The 22,829-nt window shown below is 41.5% G+C and overlaps 1 protein-coding gene across 15 annotated transcripts in view; it reads left to right on the top strand.

Moving 5' to 3' along the window:
* Positions 1-22,468, top strand: part of CCDC91 (coiled-coil domain containing 91) — a 396,188-nt gene extending 373,720 nt beyond the window's left edge. For 2 of the 15 annotated variants that reach the window (XR_014845230.1, XM_085024568.1), the window contains 3 exons: positions 486-542; positions 10,496-10,516; positions 13,520-13,863. Coding sequence is in view for 13 of the 15 variants with exons in the window: in XM_085024568.1 (XP_084880694.1) it covers positions 486-515 (30 nt within the window). In the remaining 2 variants the exon portion in view is untranslated. Of the gene's footprint in view, positions 1-485; positions 905-4,858; positions 7,288-10,495; positions 10,517-13,032; positions 15,705-17,614 lie in introns of those variants that run through there. The other 13 variants (XM_021090992.2, XM_085024572.1, XM_021090994.2 and 10 more) reach the window with 11 other exon arrangements.
* Positions 22,469-22,829: the final 361 nt, after the last annotated feature.

Here is a 22,829-nt window from a genome sequence, read left to right as displayed (position 1 = left end):
CAAGTTACCTAGGATACAAAGATGATGAGGATATAAGTGCTTACCTTCAGATTGTACAAAAGTACTTCCTGGGGTGATGCTGAGCCATTCAAAGTTGGAAAATGTTACTGAAAACTATTTTTTCTTAGCAAAATTTATTAATTTGAAAATGGCACCCAACCACCAACATGCACATACACATTTTGTGTACATGTTACACGTCATTATGCTTTCAGTCTGCATGAATGTTATAAATACATGTGTATATGTATACATTTGAAGGGATGGGGGAGAGATAGAAACATACAAAGAACCATATTCCTCAGTTGGTCTTTCACTAAATTTCCAAATCCAGACAGAATCAATTTGTAATAAGTAGTTTTGGTCTACCTGACACTGTCTTACACAAAATTAAAAAATAGCTTCCAGATAATGTGAAAGTCACATATTTCACTTCCAGCCAGTCTGTAACTGGTCACTTTCTTTTTGTTTTCTTTCTTTTGCAGAATGGGTCAAAGTTGTCTGAAATGAATTAGTGCAATAAGAAAAAAATATGTATGTATGTACGTATGTATGTATTTTTTACCGTTACATTGTATTTATACTTAGTTGCAGTTCTTTGTACTAAATCAAATGCAGATTTTATTGAATTACTGTTAATGCCAAAGAATTGCTATTCAATCACACAGCAATTTCCTGGTTGCACCTCAGGTTGCCTCTGGTCTAGCTATGCTACTGGGTGCTGATAAGCCTTTCATATTTCACATGAGTGAAAGCACTAATTTATGGAAAGGAAATTTATGGAAAACCTGTGATAATTATTAACATCTCTGTCCTACTTTTCATGCTTTTATTTTTAAATTTTGTTGTTGTTGTTGTTGTTGTTGCTTTTTAGGGCAGCTCTTGCAGCATATGAAGTTCCCAGGCTAGGGGTCCAATCAGAGCTGTAGCTTCCAGCCTAAGCCACAGCCAGAGAAACACGGGATCCAAGCTGCATCTGCGACCTACACAACAGCTCATGACAACGCCGGATTCCTAACCCACTGAGTGAGGCCAGGGATCAAACTCATATCCTTGTGGATACTAGTCGGATTTGTTTACACTGTGCCATGATGGGAACTCCCTGTGATGAAGCTTTTTTTTTTTTTTTTTTTTTTTTTTTTTTGTCTTTTTGCCATTTCTTGGACCCCTCCCGTGGCATATGGAGGTTCCAAGGCTAGGGGTCAAATCGGAGCTGTAGCCACCAGTCTACGCCACAGCCACAGCAATGTGGGATCCAAGCCGCATCTGCAACCTACACCACAGCTCATGGCAACGTCAGATCGTTAACGCACTAAGCAAGGCCAGGGATCGAACCCGCAACCTCATGGTTCCTAGTCGGATTCGTTAACCACTGTGCCACGATGGGAACTCCCAGCTTTTTTATCTTTTGTTTTTTATTTCATTTTCATTAAAATACAGTTGATTTATGGGAGTGCATCAATTTCTGCTGTCTGTTGTACAGCTTAGTGACCCAGATATATATATATATATATATATATATATATATATATATATATATACACACACACACACACACACATATAAATATTATATATTATTTTTCTTATACTATCATCTATCATGTTCTATCCCAAGAGGTTTTCATCCCATGATACCTCCTTCCAGTGGCTAATGGTGTTTTTATGTCACATATTAGGGAAGTAAGCGTAATTATCTCTAAGACAAACATCTATCAAGTGAACAAACTACTATCCAAACTCAGATCTGGGCTCTGATGACATATGTCATCCCATTTTTTAATATAAAAATATCCTTTGTGCAAATATTCCTTTTAAACCACAAGGATTCAGAACTCCAGATCACTCTTAGAATTACCTCAGTAATGTCTTACAGAATTTCTAGAGGCATGGTCATGGATCATCTGCATAAGAATCAGCTGGGATGTTTGCTAAAATGCAGATTCCTGGTCCCCAACTCAAACTTTAGGAGTCAGAATCTTCTAAAGAAGGTTTCAGAAAGTTTCATTTTTAACTTATTTTCCAGATATTCTACTACACAGTAAAGTTTGAGAACTTCTGTTGAAACATATTTACAATCATCACTCCTGAGCAACTGGGAGGCTCTCTCTCAACTCGTGCAGGGGTGACTACTTTTATCAGAAGAACACCTCAATAAGCCCTTTAATGTTTGACAATTCACCTATGTCAAGAGTCTGAACAATGAACTAAGTTTAGCTAATAGTAGGAGCCAAGGACATACAGGGGTAACTAAAGAGCAAGGGGTAATGAAAGGAATATTTTCTTTTTCTTTTTAGGGCTTGCACCTGCGGCACATGGAAGTTCCTGAGCTAGGGGTCAAATTGGAGCTGCAGCTTCTGACCTACACCACAGCCACAGCAATACTGGATCCTGGCCACATCTGTGACCTACACCACAGCTTGCGGCAATGCTGGATTCTTAACCCACTGAGCAAGGCTAGGGATTGAACCTTCATTGTCATGGATAACTATATTGGGTTCTTAACCCACTGAGCCACAACAGGAATACTTTTTCTTAATTTGAAGAGTAATTTGAAGAAACACTGAAGTATAAATATACAATGGGTTAGTGTTAAATATGACACTGAATACCAGATTTAGGAAATATAAAAGAGGCCAAATTTTGTAAATTTGGAGGCTTATGCTAAGGAAGAATTTGCACATAAAAATGAAAATGAAGCAGGTGCCTGGGGTGGAGAAGTTGGGCAAGAGGTTGTCTATTGCTGGATGGAGAGAAGAGAAACAGAGACAAGTGGAGGGGTGTGGAGAGCAGCATTTGAAAACAAAAAACAATCTTTACACACATTCTTTTAACCCAAGGTTAAGTGGTAGTATCCTGTTTTGCAGTTTCAAAATTTGAGTCACAGAGAAGTTCCATGAATTGCCAAAGTTCAATCGGTTAGTCGATGGCAGAACCAACCGTACTCCACTGACTCCAAACCCACTGCTTTTCCACCTAATTATATTACATTTTCTTTTGTCTTAAGCCTTCCCACTAGTTTTCAGTCTATCTGAGGATACTGTATCTGTCTGAGTCAATTTGAACTAATATGGTAGAGCCTTGAGAAAGCACATTAGTATTTTTGAGCCTCTCTTGCAGTGTTTCCCCCCTTTGGGAATAATTGAAAACCCCTGTGTTTTAATTACAATGACTTTTAGGACGCTCGAGATTTTCCACTGCATTTCATCGTATGAGTTCTAAACTCCTCTGTATCCCAGTGGAATTTTTTCTTAGGAAGAAACACTAACTGATGTAGTTTATCCGAGTGGCTTGGCGAAGGAACACACAGATAATTCTCCACTGAATATTACGTATAAATGCTTTCAGGTAGCTCTCTTGGTTGAAAACAATATAAAGCAAGATTCTTTTCCAAGCCATTTGGAGGCAATTTACAGGCAAAGAACAACATGGTCTACATCAAAAGTCATAATTCTGATTTCCATGTGTCATCTGCATGTTGCACAACTGAAAATTATTCATAGAACCAGAAATGAGAAAAGGGAAGCAGATCCACAATATAACTGTGATTAAAGGATCACCCAGCATCCCTTACATGGCTGAGAATTAGGATATAGGTTTGTTATTTAAAAGTAAGCAGGAGTGGGATTTCCCATGGTGGCACAGCGGAAACGAACCTGACTAGTATTCATGAGGATGTGGGTTCGATCCCTTGCCTCGCTTAGTGGGTAAAGGTTCGGGCATTGCCATGAGCTGTGGTATAGGTCGTAGACTCAGCTCAGATCCTGCATTGCTGTGGCTGTGGTGTAGGCCAGCAGCTGTAGCTCCGACTTGAACCCTAGCCTGGAAATTTCCATTTGACACAGGTACAGCCCTAAAAAGCAAAAATAGATAAATAAATAGTAAAAACAAAAGTATGCAGGACTAATGGATGTCCTCACTCTTTTCAAAGAACAGGGAGTCAGGACAGCTGGCTTCTGGGTCCTGGCCTCCATGAGCTCAAGGGCAAAGTCATACCACTTCTCCAGTATAACTGTATATCAGGTGATTTCTAGAGTTCCTTTCAGCACCAAGATGCTCTTATTCTGGGACAACCTGGAGAGGTATACAATGAGGCTATGGATGCCCTCCTTGAAAATGGAAACCCTGTTATTCAAAGAATTTAATATTTCTTACCTCACAGATAACACGGAAGGTAAGTGTCTCTGGATACTTCACTTCGTGCTTTCTGCCACCATATCACACACACTTATGTGTAAGCACAGATATAGGTTAACCTTGAACTGCCTAGCTCTGGCTCAGATAACCAGATACAGATGAAAGGATCCATGCTTTCAGCTGAACTGGGCTGATAATTTGGACAGTAGGTGGCTAAATAAGATTTCGCAAATGGACATTCTGCAGACAGGGTTTGTCCTGAAGCCCTGTTTTATTTGGACCCCTGAGTTTTTTGTGGAAAAAGAAAATGAACATATTGCTATAGTTTAAATTTGGGCTATTCTGCATAAAATTTGAAATGTTCAGATTCTCCTGAAGAGCCCAAAGATCTGGCAACATGACAACAATTGGCTGAGATGAGTTCATCATAATATTGTCTTTTCAGTTCCTGCTTTCCAACCTTGGCACTGTTGAGCTTGGGCTGGATAATTCTTGTTTGTGGGGGGCCATCCCATGTAGTTTAGCTGTCCAGCCCTGTGCCCACCAGATCCCAGGAGTGGTAGCACTTTCCCTTCTGTGTGACAACCAGGGGTGACATGGCCATCAACTGTCGGCATTTGAGTAGCAATCCTTAGAGAACAGAATTTTTATTTTATTTTTTAATTTAATTTAATTTAATAAGTCTTTACAGGTTTGCACTCAGGGCATATGGAAGTTCCCAGGCTAGGGGTTGAATTGGAGCTACAGCTGCTGGCTTACACCACAGCCACAGCAGCTTGGGATCTGAGCCACATCTGTGACCTGTACCACAGCTCATGGCAATGCCATATCCTTAACCCACCAGGTGAGGCCAGGGACTGAACCCTCATCCTCATGGATACTAGTTGAGTTCATTACTACCGAACCACAACAGGAACTCCAAGAACAGAATTTTAGAACTGGAAAACATGTAATGCTACCCTTTCCTTTTATGGAGGAGGACATGGAAGGTCATCCAAGAGGTGACATAACTTGCTCCAAGTGGCATGAGTAGGAAAGCTAGGGATAGAGCTAGGACTGGAACCCAGGTCCTCTGCATCCCTGTGCAGTGCCCTTGTCACCTCCACTTGCTGCCTCCCAAGCCCCCACTTGCCTGCCAGCTCCTATGGCTTTAGTTACCGACCTGGGAAGTCTGACTACTCCCCTCTCCCCAACCCAACCCAGCAAACTGATCCCTGCCTATGTACCCTGAGTGTCCTGATGAGAGAGATGGAGCAGCTCTTCACTTGGTGGGAGCATCCTTCCAGCACTGTCTCAGTCAATGGGAAGGACTGTTTCATAAACACGGATCTTGTTATCTGCTCAGTCATTCAACAAGGATTGTCCTCATTCCCAGCCGATTGAGATCACCAGTCTCTTCTGAGTTCATGAAACAATATATCCTCTAAAAGCTACTTACAAAATGTGCAGCCAAAACCAAATGTTTGTTGGAAGTCATTTGTCACTCTACAAACTCCTACAGTACTGGTCATTCTCCAACAATGAAATGACATTCATTATACACTGAGAACTTGTTTCACCGTCACAGGTCTCATCCTTGTTGATAGTGGTTTTAAGAATGTATTAATGATTTCCTACAAGAAAGATTTGCTTTTCAGAATAAGAGATTCCTCTGATGTCAGAAAGCACATGACAAGGCTCATTGGGCTCGGAGCCTCCAATACGTTTTACTTTTGGCCCTGCCATTGTCAGTCCATGCTGGGCAGGGCCATAGTTTTTTTCAACTGTAAAATGCTGTGTGTGAGTTGCCGTCAGATCCCTCGAAGTTCTCACACAGAGTTAAATTCTTGTTTCATCTGTTAGTCAAAGAGCCCACGTGAAAGGCCTTCCCTTAGGGAATAGTGTTCTAATTGCCCTGACTATTGCATTTTGATAGAGAAAGCCCCAAAGGCACATATTGTCAAGTGTTATTCCTTTACTCACCGATAGGGGGCCACCCGGAAGATTTCTCAGAAATTTTCCTAGTTAACAGCTGAAGATCTTAGAAAGAGCTAAGCCCTGTGATCAAATAGTTCCTCAGTCGGCGTTGTGCGTCTGTTCTTCCTGGATGTCCTGCTGAATGTGAGAATCATTTGAGAGTATAAAGAATCATGAATAACCCTCCCCTCCCTTCTCGCCTCCTTCGATCTTCTCACCCAGGATTTGTCATACATTTTCGTTTTCGTATACTGTCACCTGAAGTTTACTGAGCGCTGCCATGTGACCATTCACCACCGCCATACATGTGTTCTTATCGTCTTGGCTTCTATTCTGGATACATCTCTCCCTGGTATCTTTTCCTACTCTTTCTGCTTCTGATTGTCTCATCCATTCCCTTTCCCTTCCCTTGCCTTCCCAAACGTATATGCCTAACATCACTTATAGAGGTGGGCTAGCGCAGTGGGCAGAAATTGATCAGGGATCAGGACGTGCATCCACCCCTCACCTCCTTCTAGGGCATGGCTGTGGCTACTCTCCTACCTCCACCATCATCCAAGCAACTCAAATGTGATGCTTTCCCTTAGCCTTCTTTTCTGATATAGAAATGCCATTGAAATCATATCAACTCTTTCCCCACACCAAAGGAATACCTAAGTCTGAACCAAGAGTCCGTTCTGGAACATTTGCCTTGCTGATCAATGCTTTCTGTTAACCTTTGTCCTAGGAATCCAGCCACATCAGAGGCTGAGCTAGTTTTGCAATTAAGATAATCTGTAGGGTAGGTCAATAAATCATAAAATCATGATCATCTTTACTTAGTACCAAGATGATCATGGTACTAAGGGCTTTGGTCTGGAATTTTATATATTTAAACCAAAATCACTTAGCACCAAAACAGAGAATATGTTCCAAGGTATTTTATTTGTTCACTTAAAAATTTTAAACACTGGGAGTTCCCGTTGCAGCTCAGTGCTCAGTGGGTTAAGAATCCGACATAGTGTCTGTGAAGATGATGGCCTCGATCAGTGGGTTAAGGATCTGGTGTTGCTGCAAGCTGCAGTGTGGGCCCAGGATGCTGCTCAGATCCAGTGTTGCTGTGGCTGTGGTGTAGGCCTGTAGCTGCAGCTCCAATTCAACTCCTAGTTCAGTTCAGCCCCTATGCCGCAGATCAGTTCTAAAAAGAAAAAAAAAATACCTAGGTGTTAGTGAGATGTGAGTTGTGAGAGCTATCGTGGCATCTCTAATTTATTTCCTTTTAGGGGTCCTGAGGGGCTTCTAGGAAGATGTTGAGAGAAAGATAAGTAAGAGAGCAGCACTCCCTTGGTCATCTCTGCCCAGCTCTCTTGCATTCTCTTGGTGATCTCAGTGCTTCTAATGCCATTTGGAAGTTTCTGGACTTGGTCTAAGAACTACTCAGGCAGGGCAGCTCAGTGATAACTGTGAGCCATAATTGTCACCTCTGGAGCTATTTCCAAGGTAGGCAGGATCCTAAGGAGGCAAAGAAAAGGAGAGGCAGAAAGAGAAATTTCTTTGCTTCTTCATATGCAAGCACTGGTTAACCATAAAGCACAATGAAGACAAGCTCTTGTGTTGTCTCTCTTACTGGAAAACTGCTACGTTCAAAACTTGTGTTTTTACTTTTGCCTTGTGGACCATGTCTCATTATTTCTCCTTCTTTCTACATTTACCTATCAAATGCCATTTAACTAGAGCATCTGAATTCTCATTTACCAGATTATGTTTTCAATTTATTATAGAGATCCCACCCATTTTATACAACTTCTTTTATCAAAGATAAGTGAAACATAGATTCCATTTCTCTGTCTTCTGCAATTCTTCTCCTTCTTCTTCTTCTTCTTTTTTGGCCATTGTGCACAGTAGTCTGATGCCAGTTCTCAGGTGCTAGACAAGGGACTGAACCCTGGCCACAATGGTGAAGTTATCCAGTCCTAACCACTAGACCACCAGGGAACTCCCTTCAGCAGTTCTTTATTGCTTGGAGAAATACATTCTTATGGTAATATATATACGGCTGGGGGCCAGTGAAAGAAAGGGGGAAGAAAGATAGTTTTCAAGTGATTAAAAGGTAAGGCTTAGTGTCTGTCTTATTAGGACTATGAGCAGTTATTCAGCATGGAAGCAAGGTGGGATGCTTATTTATTCAACTACAAATATCCTTTTTTGAATTGAAGTATAGTTGATTTACTACATTATATTAGTTTCAAGTGTGCAACATAGTGATTCAATATTTTTACAGATTATACTCCATTTAAAGTTATTACAGGACTTCCTGTTGTGGCTCGGTGGTTAACGAACCTGACTAGTATCCATGAAGATGAGGGTTCCATCCCTGGCCCTACTCAGTGGGTTAAGTTTCCAGGGTTGCCATGAGCTATGGTGTAGGTCACAGATGCAGCTTGGTTCTGGCGTTGCTGTGGCTGTGGCATAGGCCAGTGGCTACATCTACTATTAGACCCCTAGCCTGGGGGCCTCCATATGCCGCAGATGCGGCCCTAAAAAGACAAGAAGACCAAAAAAAAGTTATTATAGGAGTTCCCGTCATGGCGCAGTGGTTAACGAATCCGACTAGGAACCATGAGGTTGCGGGTTCAATCCCTGGCCTTGCTCGGTGGGTTAAGGATCTGGCGTTGCCATGAGCTGTGGTGTAGGTTGCAGACATGGTTCGGATCCCGCGTTGCTGTGGCTCTGGCGTAGGCTGGCGTCTACAGCTCCAATTTAACCCCTAGCCTGGGAACCTCCATATGCCATGGGAGTGGCCCAAGAAATGGCAAAAAGATTTAAAAAAAAAAGTTATTATAAAAAATGACTATATTTCCCTGTGCTGTGCAATATATCCTTGTAGCTTATTTATTTTATATGCAGTAGTTTGTATCTCTTAATCCCATATCCCATTTCACCCTTCCTCCCTTTCCTCCCTTCCTGCTAGTAAGCAATAGTTTATTCTCTGTCTGTGAGTCTGATTCTGTTTTGTTATATACATTAATTTGTTTTATTTTTTAGATTACACATATAAGTGATACCGTAGACTATTTGTCTTCCTTTGTCTGACTTATTTCATTAAGTGTAATACTTTCCATACTACAGAAAGCAGTCTACAGATTTAATGCAATCCCTGTCAAAATACCCATGACATTTTTCAGAGGACTAGAACAAATAACAGTAAAAAATTTGTATGGGACCACAAAGACCACGAATTGCCAAAGCAATCTTGAGAAAAAAAGAACAAAACTTTCTTCTTACCTCTTCTGTGAGGTATCAGGTGCCCTGACTTCAGACAATACTATAAAGCCACAGTCATCAATACAACATAGTACTATCATGAAAACAAACACATAACTCAATAGAACAAAATAGAGAGCCCCCATATAAACCCACACACCTATGGCCAATTAATCTATGACAAAGGATACAAGAATGTAAAATGGAGAAGAGACAGTGTCTTTATTAGGTGGTGTTGAGAAAATTGGAGAGTGGCATGGAAAAGAATGAAATTAGAACAGTCCTCACATCATAGACAAAAATAAACTCAAAATGGATTAAAGACTTAAATCTAAGACCTGAAACCATAAAACTCTCAGAAGAGACACAGGAAGAAAAGTCTTTGACAAAAACTATAGACATATTTTTTTGAATCTGTCTCCCAAGGCAAAGGAAATGCAAACATTTGTGAAGATGTGTTATGTGTCTCCTCCTAAGGGATAAAACTTTGATAAGCATTGACCTCTGCCTCAAGAAGTTCACAGTCTCTTGTGTAGCCAAGTAACTCGTGATTTTAAAACCTTGTGCTGAGGGAGCTCATGGGGATGATTACAGGGTGCTGAGGAGCAGACAGTAGAGAGATTCAACTCATTCTTGGAGAGACAGGGGTGGGTGGCTTTCTGGAAGAAAGGGTGGTGGTGGTTCAGTGAGACTTGAGTAGAAGCTGCCCATGTGAAAAGGCAATATCACAAGACTCCAGAGATGAGAGAGAGTATGTTTGGGACTGAGTAGTTCCAGACCTCTGGAGCATGGAGTGGAGTGGCTGAGTAATGAAAGCCAAACCAGGGACCCGCTTCAATGTCCAGAGAGCCAAGCTGTCAAGTAGGTAGAAGCCAGGGGTCAAAGCCAACAGGCATCCAACCAGGCTGGAGAAGTTCCATCCATACCAGTGCCGAAGTGTGAGGCTGAAGGAGACGGAACGTGCTAAAAGAAAATTTAGAGAGCTTTACTTGATATGAATATTTTATCGAGTGAAAAACAAACTGTTCACAATCAGGGGTACTTCAAACTCCCAAACGGGTATGACGCTTAGAGGTATAACATTAAAAGATGCTTAAAAAGTGAAAATGAGGAAGGTGCTTCCCTTCACAATGATTGGTTATTTCACTGGTCTTTTCTAGGTGGCAGCGGCTTGGTTAGAAGTGAGTATCTTATGCCATTTAAGGAAGATGGATTGTTTCTTTTATGATTATCAGAGGCATTTACAAGAACTAACCCAAGTTAAGTTGTCCTCAGTTTCATGAAATAAGCTAGATTTAATTTTGTTTACATGACTTAAATAGTTTTGTTGACTTGGGAGATTTTCAAGCCTGGTCTTCATTTTATTTTAACAAAAGGAAATAAAAATTTTCAACTGTCTACTACATGTCAGACAAGGTATATTACCTAGGCAAATTCTCACCCAAGTCTTTGTATCTTTTCTCTCACTCTTTTTTTTTTTTTTTTTTTTTTTTAACTCCTGCACCTGGAGCATATGGAATTTCCTGGAGTCGAATCAGAGCTGCAGCTGCTGGCCTACGCCACAGCCACAGCAACTCCAGATCCAAGCCAAATCTGCGAACTACACTGAAACTTTTGGCAATGCCGGCTCCTTAATCCACTTAGCAAGGCCAGCGATCAAACCGGCATCCTCATGGACGGTATATTGTGTTCTTAACCCACTGGGCCACAATGGGAACTCCTCACCCAAATCTTTTCAATGGTATAATTACTGACATTTCCAAGCTGAGGAACCAAAAAGGTAGCCTGATAGGTGTCACAGAATTGATGAGTAGTACACCTGGGTTTCAAACTGATTTAATCTCCAAGTGTGTGTCCTTTCTGTCGACAGAGATGATGCCAGAGCAAGGCACCAGCCAAGAGAGGGCAGGTTGTAATGAATTGGATAAAAGTGACAGGGAGTCACTTTATGTAACCATGTAAATGGATTTTATGTAACCACATGGGGACAGAGTAACATCTGGCTCAAGATTTTTAGGGAGTAGGCTAATTTTTTTTTTTTTTGTCTTTTGTCTTCCTAGGGCTGCACCCACAGCATATGGAGGTTCCCAGGCTAGGGGTCAAATTGGAGCTGTAGCTATCATAGCAACACCAGATCCAAGCCACGTCTGCAAGCTACACCACAGCTCACAACATTGCCAGATCCTTAAACCACTGAGCAAGGCCAGGGATCAAACCTGCATCCTCATGGATGCAAGTCAGATTCATTTCTGCTGAGCCACAATGGGAATGCCAGGAATAGGCTATTTTTGAGAAAACACATTGATAAACTACCCTGGATGTGGGCCAGGAGGTCCCAAGGTCAAGGTCTAGGGGAAAGCAAAGACAACACCAAATTTCTCTGTGGAGGAAGTGAACTGGAATTTGAGATATCAACAAGAAATGAGACAGAAAAGGGGAGGAGTTAAAAAGAAGAGAGGGAGACAAGCATGGTGGAAGGTGGAAGCTGCAGAGAAAAGCGGCCAGGGAACGAGGTCCCCGGTGAAGAGGTGGCTGAGAGGTTTTGAATACTAGACATGACTAATATTGACTTATGAGTTGGTGGCAGTAGGAGTGCCTATTGTGGCTCAGTGGTAATGAAACTGACTGGTATCCTTGAGGATACAGGTTCAATCCTTGGCCTTGCTCAGTGTGTTAAGGATGTGGTGTTGCTATAGCTGTGGTGCAGGCTGGCAGCTGCAGCTCCAATTTGACCCCTACCCTGGAACTGTCATATGCCACAGCTGTGGCCTAAAAATAAAAATTTGGTGGCTGCTCTGTAAAGCCCAGCTCTTGCCTCCATTATCCTATAACAGTGCACACACACAGCCTTGTGTTTGAGACAGACTCAAGGGAATGTGGAAACAGGAATAATGTGACTGCTTGGTGTGGAAGGACCAGCACTAAAAAAAAAAAAAAAGGAGAATAGGCATAAAGAAGAGAGGAGCCCTACATGGAGTGAGCAGGCCTTGCCAGAGGTGGCTGGGATGACTGTAAACAACCTCCAGCTCCCACGTCAAAGAGGGACAGAGCTTGGAAGGGTTGCTGAATGGCTTACCTCACAAGGCAGGGGAATTCAAAACAATTTCATTTAAATCTCAAAGGGCAAGTTGACTTTAGCTGACATCTGGTTTATGAAAAGAGGATATTTTCAAAAGAGCTACTCAGGATTTAAGTGGGTGATCTTGGGTAAGCAGTTAATTTTCCTAGGCAAAGATGATATACACCCTAGTATGGCAGTCATAGGGTTGGGGGGACAGACTATAGCACTTGTGAAACTCCCTCCTGACCTGGAGAGCCCAGATCCCAAGTCTAGAAAAAGCAGCTTACAAGGTTCCTAGAGGAATATAGTGTCAAAGCAAACAGGGCTTGGATAGGGAACACACAATAAAGCTCAGAGTAAAGGAATAAGAAATCTACCCCAGAAGGTTCAAAGCAATACAGAACCATTTGCAGCCAAGCAATGGATGAATAAAGTGGCCATTCTATTGAGACTGGTTTCTAGTGGAATACAGACTTTCTGGGGGGCTTGGTTAAGGCAGTCAGGATTAGCTTTCCCAGCAGGTGGCAGGTGGACTGCAGATGGACTGCAGATGGACTGCAGGTGTCTGCAGATGGACCGCATCTCTTGAGGATGTCCTTGCCTTCGGAGATTTATGTCTGGACGTGTTTGTCCTAGATCATTCCTGGTGTCTACAGTCCTGGAAGAACCTTGATGCATGGAAGCCCACCAGCTTCAAGAGAGGAAACAGTGGTAAAGAGAGAAAGACCGAGAAGCAGCAGTCTAGGGAGAAAGTCATGAACAACCAGCTCTCTTTCTCTACCACCCAGCCAGAAAAACCCCACCAGATGCTGCTTCAATTCTAGATGTTTTGCAAGGACAAGGCACATAAAAATCACTACAAAATGTCTAAAAAGATTATATTGAAAAAAATAAAAGCTTCTTGGATTTTCTCTCAAAATGTGCCCAGAATAGTATATATATGTAAATTGGACAAAAAAATACCCAAGTAAATATGATATCCTGCCAATGCTCAAATTTTATGTGTCAGCCAGGGAGGAAGAGCTGAGGTATATGAAATTCATAGATAGGCCATGCATTTACAAAAAGCAGACTTTATTGGTTTGAATTTCAGCTCATTAGCTTTTTCTGCACCCACTCACAGGAAGGCAGCAGGGAAGAGTCCGAAGGTCCAGAGGAGGAAGAAGGGAAAAGGACCTAAATCAACCACAGACCAGATCATCAGCCCCAGAAACTGACTGAGGCACCAATCAGGTGCTGATATTTGAGTTAAGAATAAAAGTTCCAGGCATGCATATATATACATTCTTTTTCTCATACTATCTTCCATCATGTTCTATCCCAAGAGGTTGGATAGAGTTCCCTTTGCTGTACAGTAGAATCTCATTGTCCATCCACAGAAGAAATGGACACAGCACTGTCAATCAACTATACTCTAATAAAATAAAATTAAATTTAAAAATAAAGAATAAAAGTTCCCACACGAAACCAGTCTAGGAAAGTCATTCTTGATGATTCTCACAGACTCTTGCCTGTTTCCGATTCCTCCGCTGAGCCTGAGGGAACATATCTCTGGGACCCCCCTAGATTAGGTTTAAGGGACCAAGGGGTTCAGTTCCCCTGAGGCCCCAGTGTCCTCCCTTTGTGGTAACTGGAAGTAAATCAACAACCTCACATTAGTAATTCCAGAAGACTGAGCCCTATGGAAATTACCACTCAGCTTTAGAAACGTTTTTATTCTGAAAAACTATTTTTGAGTTAGTGAAAAACATTGGAATGTGTGATTGACCCTCCTTTCTTTCTTTCTTCCTCCCTTCTTCCCTCCCTCCCTCCTTTCCTTCCTCCCTCCCTTCCTCCCTCCCTTCCTTCTTTCCTTCCTTTCTTTCTTACTCTCTTTCTTTTGCTTTTTTAGGGCCACATGTATGGCATATGGAAGTTCTCAGAATAGGGGTCGAATCTGAGCTATAGCTGCAGGCCTGCACCATAGCTACAGCAGTGCCAGATCCAAGACGCATCTGGGAACTACACCACAGCTCACAGCAACGCCAGATCTTTAACCCACTGCGTGAGGCCAGGGATGGAACTCAAATATTCACGGATATGAGTCGAGTTCTTAACCCCCTGAGCCACAACAGGAACTCCCTGCCCCTTCTTTCATTTAAGAAGCATATTTGAGACCCTCCCTCAACCCAGGCCTTGTATGAGATTCTGAAGATACAGAGAGGAAGGAGCTGTGGGGACCTTGGAGTTGCCTGGAGTCTACTGAATAAGATGTTCATGCCAACATGACCAAAACCCAGGGAACTCACCACTCAAGTCAGCACGGTGCTGAGTTCCCGGTGGGCCCTTGGGAGAGGCCTCACGGCCAAAGCAAAGCCTAGGTTGAGCAACTGATGCTTGAATGGGAGTTTATCAGGTGAGAAGCAGGTGAACAGCATTGTAGGAGGAGGGGCTTGGACCAAAGGTCCCAAAGAAGGGGAGACCCTCACAGTAGCGTAAGGAGAGTCAGTGGTGCCAGGGTTGAGGTATTGGTTGCATTCTCTAGAGTTTTTCTAGAAAGTGAACAAATGCCTGGTGGAGCAGAAGCTGTCCTGCATTTGAAGTTCAACAAATCTGAAGTTACTAATTTAGGGAAAAATGAAATGAAACATTTTCACTGTTTTGTTGCTATACCTCAAGATAAGCACCAAGTGACTTAGGGATTATTGTTGCTGCTCCAGGTCCCTGTGACCTGCAGTCTGCAGGGCCCCATGCTTAGACCTTTGCACTTGGACGAACTTGCACTTGCTATTGCTGTTTTGAAAGTCTTTAATCTGTTCTGATCTTTAAATGCCCTGCATTTTCACATTTCACTGGGTCCAGAAGCTGTGCAGCCGATCCTGAGAAGAGGACATTTTGAGAGAATTTGAAATAGTTCAGTATTGTATATAAAGTGGAAGGTGGGAAAGATGGCTGGTGAGGTTGAACAGGTAGGCAGAGGCAGGTATTGAAAGACCTGGAAGACTTGCTAAGCATTTAAAATTTGCCAGTAGGAGAAGGATGGACATTGAAGACTTTGAGTAAGAAAGTACCATGAAGAGATTTGACTTTAAGGTTACTCTGGTGTAATGAAAGCAAAAGAGTAAATACGTAACAAAGTTTTTCTGATTTAGCCTTCCGGATAGTACAGGAAACTCTACCCGATATTCTGTGATAACCTATATGGGAAAAGGATCTGAGAAAAATAGATGTATGTATATGTATAACTGAATCACTTTTCTGTACAGCAGAAACTAACACAATATTGTACATCAACTGTACTTCAATAAAATTCTTAAAAATGAAAAAAATGCCTTTTCATTGTTCAAATTTCAATTATTGGGTTTACAGGGAGTTGGGGGGTTGTTTTTGTTTGTTCTTATTTGTTTCTTTGTTTTTTGCCTCACCTGAAGCACTCGGAATTTCCCAGGCCAAGGATGGAACCCACTGACCACAGCAGTGATGGGAGCCACAGTGGTGCCAACCCAGATCCCTAACCTGCTAAGCCACTAGGGAACTCCTAGGTTTACAGGGTTTGTTGTTGTTGTTAATAAACCCAATGAATTTTATTATATTTGTAGCTGTACAACTATCACCACAACCCAATTTTAAAATATTTCCATACCCAACACCCGGTTTACAGTTTTGATCCAAGTTAAAATGCAAAAGTCAGTGAGAGGAATAACTGCTGCTGTGATTAATTTACATTTTAGGGTAAATTAAGATCATAGGATCTGTAAGTACTTTTGAGAACTGGAGGTAGGAAAGAGAATTAGAAAAACTGGAGGCAGAGGGCTCTGTGTGGAGGTGGGAGCCTCAGAGTGGCTGGGCCTTTGGGGGAAAGCTTAGATTTTTTTCATTTTGTGTAAGACCAGCCTGACCCACATGTAAAGATTTGTTCCCCACTACCCAGATTCCATTATCACAGTGGTTCTCAGAGTGTGGTTCCCTGGAAAGCAGCATCAGTATCATGCAGAGTTTGTCAGAAGCACATTTCCTCGGTGGTACTGACTCAAAAACTCTGCGGGCAGCCCTAGCAATCTGTTGTGACAAGCCCTCCACATGATGCTCATGCAGTAAAGAACTGTTACATCTTTATGTATCTATGTCCCCAGAACTCAGATGTCATCAAAAAAGGTGGAAATGCCCATTTGGTATTAAAATAAAGAATCAAAAGTAATTTTAAACACCAAGAAACCTCAGCCTTGTTCTAAACATGTTTTTACGTGGATGCACACTCAGTGAATGATCTAGGATACATACGATTGCAATATCTTCACAGGTGATAAGTCCATAATTCCAGAGCCACTTTAAAAGGATGTATATTGTTGAATGACTTAGGAATTATAGCTGCTGGAGTTAATGGTACTTAGCAAAACAAGATAAAGATGACTTTTTTTCTTATGCAAGCACAGTCATACATGGGAATAATATTTAACTTGTACAATCATTTTCCAAAGAGTCTCTTCTGCTGATAATGCTGGGATTTTTAATTTCTTTGTGCCTTACATAGCACCAACACTATTGCAGCTATGTTAATACGTGTCCAAAAGTCATATTCGTTTACATAGTCTATAATATTTCTGAATTGCAGTCTGAGTTGCTGCTAAAGCTAGCATTTCTCAGATTCTTTCCATTGTCTTCCATGAGTAATCCAATATTCATGGAAGGGTAAAAGAGTAAACACTTTTGCGATAATCCAAATTTTTTCCAGTGGAATTTTAAACAGTTTGACAGTTTGGTCTTATTAAAAAGTGGTATAAAATAAATGCTTCTTAGCAAACAATTGCCCAGTAAATATTATAATTCTGTCTCATATTCTCACAGTGGATTGTTTTCTAAGCCTTTCTGTGGAATTCTTTCAAATTAGAGCTCAATGACCGTCTTTATATTTTCTCCAAGGTTTGAAATACATGAACCTGTCTCTACTTACTTGAACAATGGCCTCCATTATGGTGTCTTTTTTCTTTAAATCCAAATATTATACTCAGCATTTTAGGAATTCCCTATTCCAAATACAGGCAATTAAATTGTCTATAAGTTATTCAGAGCCTTAGAAAATGAAATGAAATAGGAGTTTGTACTTTGAAATCAGTTCAAAAATGTGTACCATTTGTCAGTGCTGGTCTCTTTCAAATAGTCCTCATTATCTTCTGTTTCTGCTGTTAACAGACAAAATAATCTGACACAGACTTCTCTAACAAAGACATTTCCTTCCTAGGAGAAGTGTGGCCTTTCTCAGCAACCAAATTCTTGACCTTGAAGATGGGAGAAAGAAGAGAATGATTCCTGGTGCCACAGTGAGCTGGGTGAAATTGGCAAACAGCCCCCAGGATAAAGAGAGGGACTTGCTTGGGCATTTGTACCAAAATCCAGGACTACCTTGGAGCAGATAGACAGGGACTCTATAATAAGTGAACACAAGTCTGGAACTCTGGAGACACTGCAGGCCGTGGCCAAGGACAGGGCTCAGAGGCAAGGTTCACATCGGTGGCTTGGCCTTCCTTTGGCGTCATGGTTCTGGGTTGATACCAGAACAAAAATTGTCAGCATCTTTTTCGGTTCAATTATTGTTCACCTCACCACTTTTGTATTGGCCTTGTAATCTGGGTCCCAAGATGGTGGTTCTGTCCCACCCTCTTAGAAACCTTGATTAAATAATGATGTTTACAAGTATTTATGAGACCGATTTACAGGAAGAGATGAAAGAATGATGGCCTCGTTTTGAGATATTTGAATATTAACCCAAATGAATCTAATTGGTAGACTTTCAAGCTACGTGGAGAAAATGTTTGGGAGCAAAGTCTCTTTTTTTAAAGCAAAGACGTTGGGGTCACAAACTCCCTCATCCCTCCACATCTTCCTCTTGGCTGGGGGTAAGGGGTGCCCGGTGCTGTTGCCATCCTCTTCTTCCATCACTTTCTTATCTGGTGTCTGAGGCCCAGACTGTTCTGTCTTAACTTCCTCCCTCCTAGTCTCTCCCCAGGAGGGCACAGTCTTTAAGGCATTAGCCTGCTGTGGCTTCCTTTGCCTGGCAAAGCAATAAAGCTATTTTTGTCTACTTCACCAAAAACTCTGACTCCACATTTCTATTCGGCCTGGTGGAGAAAGGCTGAGTTTTGGCAACATAACCAAAATGTAATCTGAACTAATTTATATCTTTATCAACCTTGCAGGTGTCAAAGGTGGGGGTGGGGGTAGGGGAAGTACATTTTTATGCCATAGAAAAGCAGCAAAACATAAAAATCCACCCTTCCCTCTCTTCACTACTGTGCATACTCCCTACTCCCTAATATTTTCAAAAACTCTCCCCTGCGCTCAATTCCCAACCTCAATTCCTATCCTCTTTCTGATATAGATAGAAATCTTCTAGCTTCTCTAGATGGCCCACAGCTATTTACCTCTATCACGGAACTCCAGCTTCCTTTTAACGTTACCTGCTCAAAATGTGACGTTTTAGTGAAGGCGTTCTTTGACCACACTATGTAAAATATGGCCCTGAAAGAAGCTCAGCCTTCCCTAGCCCTCTTCCTTTGTTTTATTCTTTCCACAGCATTCATCCTCACCTCATATTTAAAGAAATTTATTTTTGGTCTCCTCCCACCAGAATGTAAGCTCTGTGAGACTAGGGACGCTCTGTTTCCTACTGCCTGGAGCAATACCTATATGTAATGAGTACTCAGTGAATGTCAAGGTAATGAATTAATACCCTAATATCCTGTGTCCCTGCCTCTCTTATCCACCCTATCTTTGGAATTGTGGTGTGTATTAAAAGGTGCAGTACTGAATGCGGGGAGAAATCTGAGTTCTCTTTTGTCTGCATTGACTGATTTAGTCTAGACCCTTTAATGAGACAGATATCTTTGCAATTTCAGTTTTTCCATCTCTTTTAAAAAATAATGTATTTGCCACTGATACCAGATTTTTATATTTATTTATTATTTATTTTTTCTTTTTAGGGCTGCACCTGCGGCATATGGAAATTTCCAGGCTAGGGGTTGAATCAGAGCTGCAGCTGCCATCTACACCACAGCTTGAGGCAACACTGGATCCTTAACCCACTTAGCATGGCCAGGGACCGAACCTGCATCCTCATGGATACGAGTTGGGTTCTTAACCCACTGAACCACAATAGGAACCCCTTTCCATCTGTTAATGGGAGCAATAGCACACCTGAGAGTCCATCTACAGCCTGACATACAACACTTGAACTTCTCACAGTAAACACCTGTATGAACATAAATGCCTAGTGGACTTGTCATTGTTGTCTCCTTGCTTGTACCATTAACAGTGATTATTTAGGAAGGATAAGTCTCAGGCAGTGTGAAGTCTTCAAGGGTATTCAAGTCTAATATTCAACCTGAAAATTTCCTCCTCTTATCTAGACAGAACTTCCAGAGAAAACATTTTTTCAAGGGATTTTACTTCAGTATGAGTGGGCCTCTTTCCTTTTTACAGAGCACGTGAATACAAGTAAACTAACCTCTGAAGTATTTTATCACCTTGCTGAAATAAGGGATAGAAAAATGTACTAGGAATTCTCATGGCCAGATGGAACTCAAAGGTAGGCATATATCTCTGCGATACCTCTAAGGAAAGCACTTCTTTCATATACCTTTTTTTTTTTTTTTTTTTTTTTTGCACTCAACATCAGAAAAACTCAGGAATTTCCAATATTTTTTTTTTCCCTGCCCAATAGCTAGAAAATGTCTAAGGAGTGCCTTTCCTAAAACAACAAACTATCTTCTGCCCTCAGACAAAATAAGATGACCTCAGAGATTTGAGTTTCCACAGCCTCAGCAGTTGTAGACAGTAAGCAGAATAGCAGGAGACTTTTCACTATGGTAATGATCTAGCAATGCGTGCTTCATCTCCCTGTTGGACAATCAATGGGAAATTCTTGACTTGAGAAGACTCAGGTTTATCAGCTTAGATAGCGGAGCTGGCAAATTTCTAACAAAGAGAGCTGAGGAAAACTAGGCAGATGGTAACTAGGCATCGTGGTGTTCATTTTGAAATGTACAGAAATGTCGAATCACTACGTTGTGCACAAGGAACTAACACCGTGTTGTATGTAGGTCATTATGCTGCAAGAACAAATAAGCATACTCACAGAAAAAGAGGGCAGATTTGTGGTTACCACAGGCAGGGGGTGGGGAGAGGGGGAATTGAAGGAAAGCAGGCAAAAGCTACAAACTTCCAGTTGTAAGATAAATAAGTACTAGGAATATAATGTACATGATAGTAAATAAAATCAACACTGCTCTATGGTATACACGAAAGTTGTTAAGAAAGTAAATCCTATTCCTATCATGGCTCGGCGTTAACGAACCTGACTAGGATCCATGACGATGAGGGTTCGATCCCAGGCCTTGCTCAGTGGGTTAAGGATCCAGTGTTGCTGTGGCTGTGGTGTAGGCTGGCAGCCGTAGTTCTAATTCGACCCTTCTCCTGGGAACTTCCATATGCCACGGGTGAGCCCCTAAAAAGCAAAAAGCAAAAAAAAAAAAGAAAAAAAAAAGAAAGAAAGTAAATCCTGAGTTCTCATCACAAGGAAAAAATGTGTTTTTCTTTTTCTTGATTTTTGTATCTATATGAGATGATGAAGGTTCACTAAAGTTTCTGTGGTTATCGTTTCATGCTGTATGTAAGTCATGGTTATGCTGTACACCTTAAACTAGCACAGGGTTGTGTATCAATTCTATCTCAATTAAAGAAGAAAAAGAGGAGGAGGGGAAGGAGGAGGGGGAGGAGGAGGGGGAGGAAGAAAAAGGAGAGGAGGAAGAGGGAGGAAAGAGGGGTAAGGGAGGGGGAGTGGTAAGAAGGAGTGGGGAGGGAAGGCAGAGAGGGAGGAATAAGGAGGAGAAGAAAACCATCTGTCAGGGAGCAGATTTATCAAAACTACATTAGAAACTATGGGATCGTAAGCATAGAATGTCTCTATCCAAGTTCAATGGAAATAACGAAAATTCTTCAATCACTTCCCAGGGGCAGGAGCATCTTCTCTGCTAGACAGAACTGATGTGGAGAATTAGAGAGTGGAGTGGCCTGGAGCCTTTTCTAGAGAAAATGTCAGAAGTTACCGGGGCTTTTGACATCAGTTCACCTTAGTGGGAAGATTCCCTGAGAATACTTCCCTGCTTTCCTCTGAATACTGCCTCTTTAAATGCCTTATCAATTGTCTCCTCTCTCCTACATCAACTCAAAAGACTTTAGTAAGAGGAAAATAATTTCTTACTATCAAATAAAAAATGGTGATCCCTAGGCCACCAGAAGACTGATTGATGGTTGCTTTTTTTGAGTCTCAGCATAAGTAGGGTCATGCTGCAGAGTGTATACTTTGCCAGGCTGATGAATTAGAAAACTCTCTTCATTAACGTGACAGCAGGTCTATTTAAAACTATTTCTCCTGTCAAAATACTGACAGTAACACTTAGTATACCGCGAGAGACAATGGGAAAGAGCACAGTCCAGAAATCCATCTGACCTCACTGCTTACTAATTATTTCCTAAGCAAGTCACTTAACTCTATTTTAATTTGCTTGACTAAAATGGAGATATAAACAAGCAAACGGTTTCAAGTGTTTACTAGGGGTGCGTGTTATTCTAGTCTTTTGCCTTATTAATTAATTTAATGCCTTTAACCAGCCTATGAGGTGGGTGCTTTTGTCATTTGACCTCTGAGTCTCCTCTGCTCTCCTGGCTTGAGCATCCAGACCCACTGGATACGGGGGAAGGCTGCTGTCTTGCTTTATAAGCATCATTTCATTTAATTGTCAACGCAATCTGAAGAGGAAGGCATTCTTACCTGACTGATTTTACACTTGAGGAAACTGAAGCACAGAGAAGTTAAATAACTTACCCAAAGACAGTAAGTAGCAGTGCTGGGAATCACAGTCAGACGCTAACCACCGTGCTCTTAAATATGATGCACCATGCCAGAGGTCCCCATTTGTTAAAGAGGGAATAAAACCAACTCAAATCACATGTTTGTGAATGGGAAAGCATTTAAAAAGGATGGCTGAAGAGCTGCCTCCAATGCTTGCATCAAAATAAACAGAACTGATAGACACAATCAAAATCTCTGGCTTTAATTTTGTTGTTGTTGGGTTTTTTTTCCCCTTTGGTACAGGATTTTATGATGAAGTTTCCATGAGAAAAGGGATCCTGTGGTCATGTAAAATAATCAACAAAAAGAATGTAGGAAAGGGTACTGGTAAGCCATATGAGGAAATAACTAACAAGATGTTTGTCTCTATACAGACATGAAATTCCCCAAACGTGCGATTTCACAATCGCAAGATGGCAATAAACTGCCCCTAGAGGGCGCCAAAGTGATCATCACGCCTCTTTTTTTTTTTTTTTTTAATCTTTTTCAGAAGATTCAGATCTGGCCTGGACCCCATGCATCTCTGAGGGTTTCTGGATGGTCCTTA

The sequence above is a fragment of the Sus scrofa genome, chromosome 5, assembly GCF_054392235.1.
Source record: "Sus scrofa isolate SSC_HxYL_T2T_F1_AM1 chromosome 5, Sscrofa_HxYL_maternal_Yorkshire_Landrace_v2.0, whole genome shotgun sequence".
In the NCBI taxonomy this organism is placed as follows: Eukaryota; Metazoa; Chordata; class Mammalia; order Artiodactyla; family Suidae; genus Sus; species Sus scrofa.
Note: the sequence above shows the minus strand (reverse complement) of the source record. Positions and strands in the feature narration are given on the sequence as shown.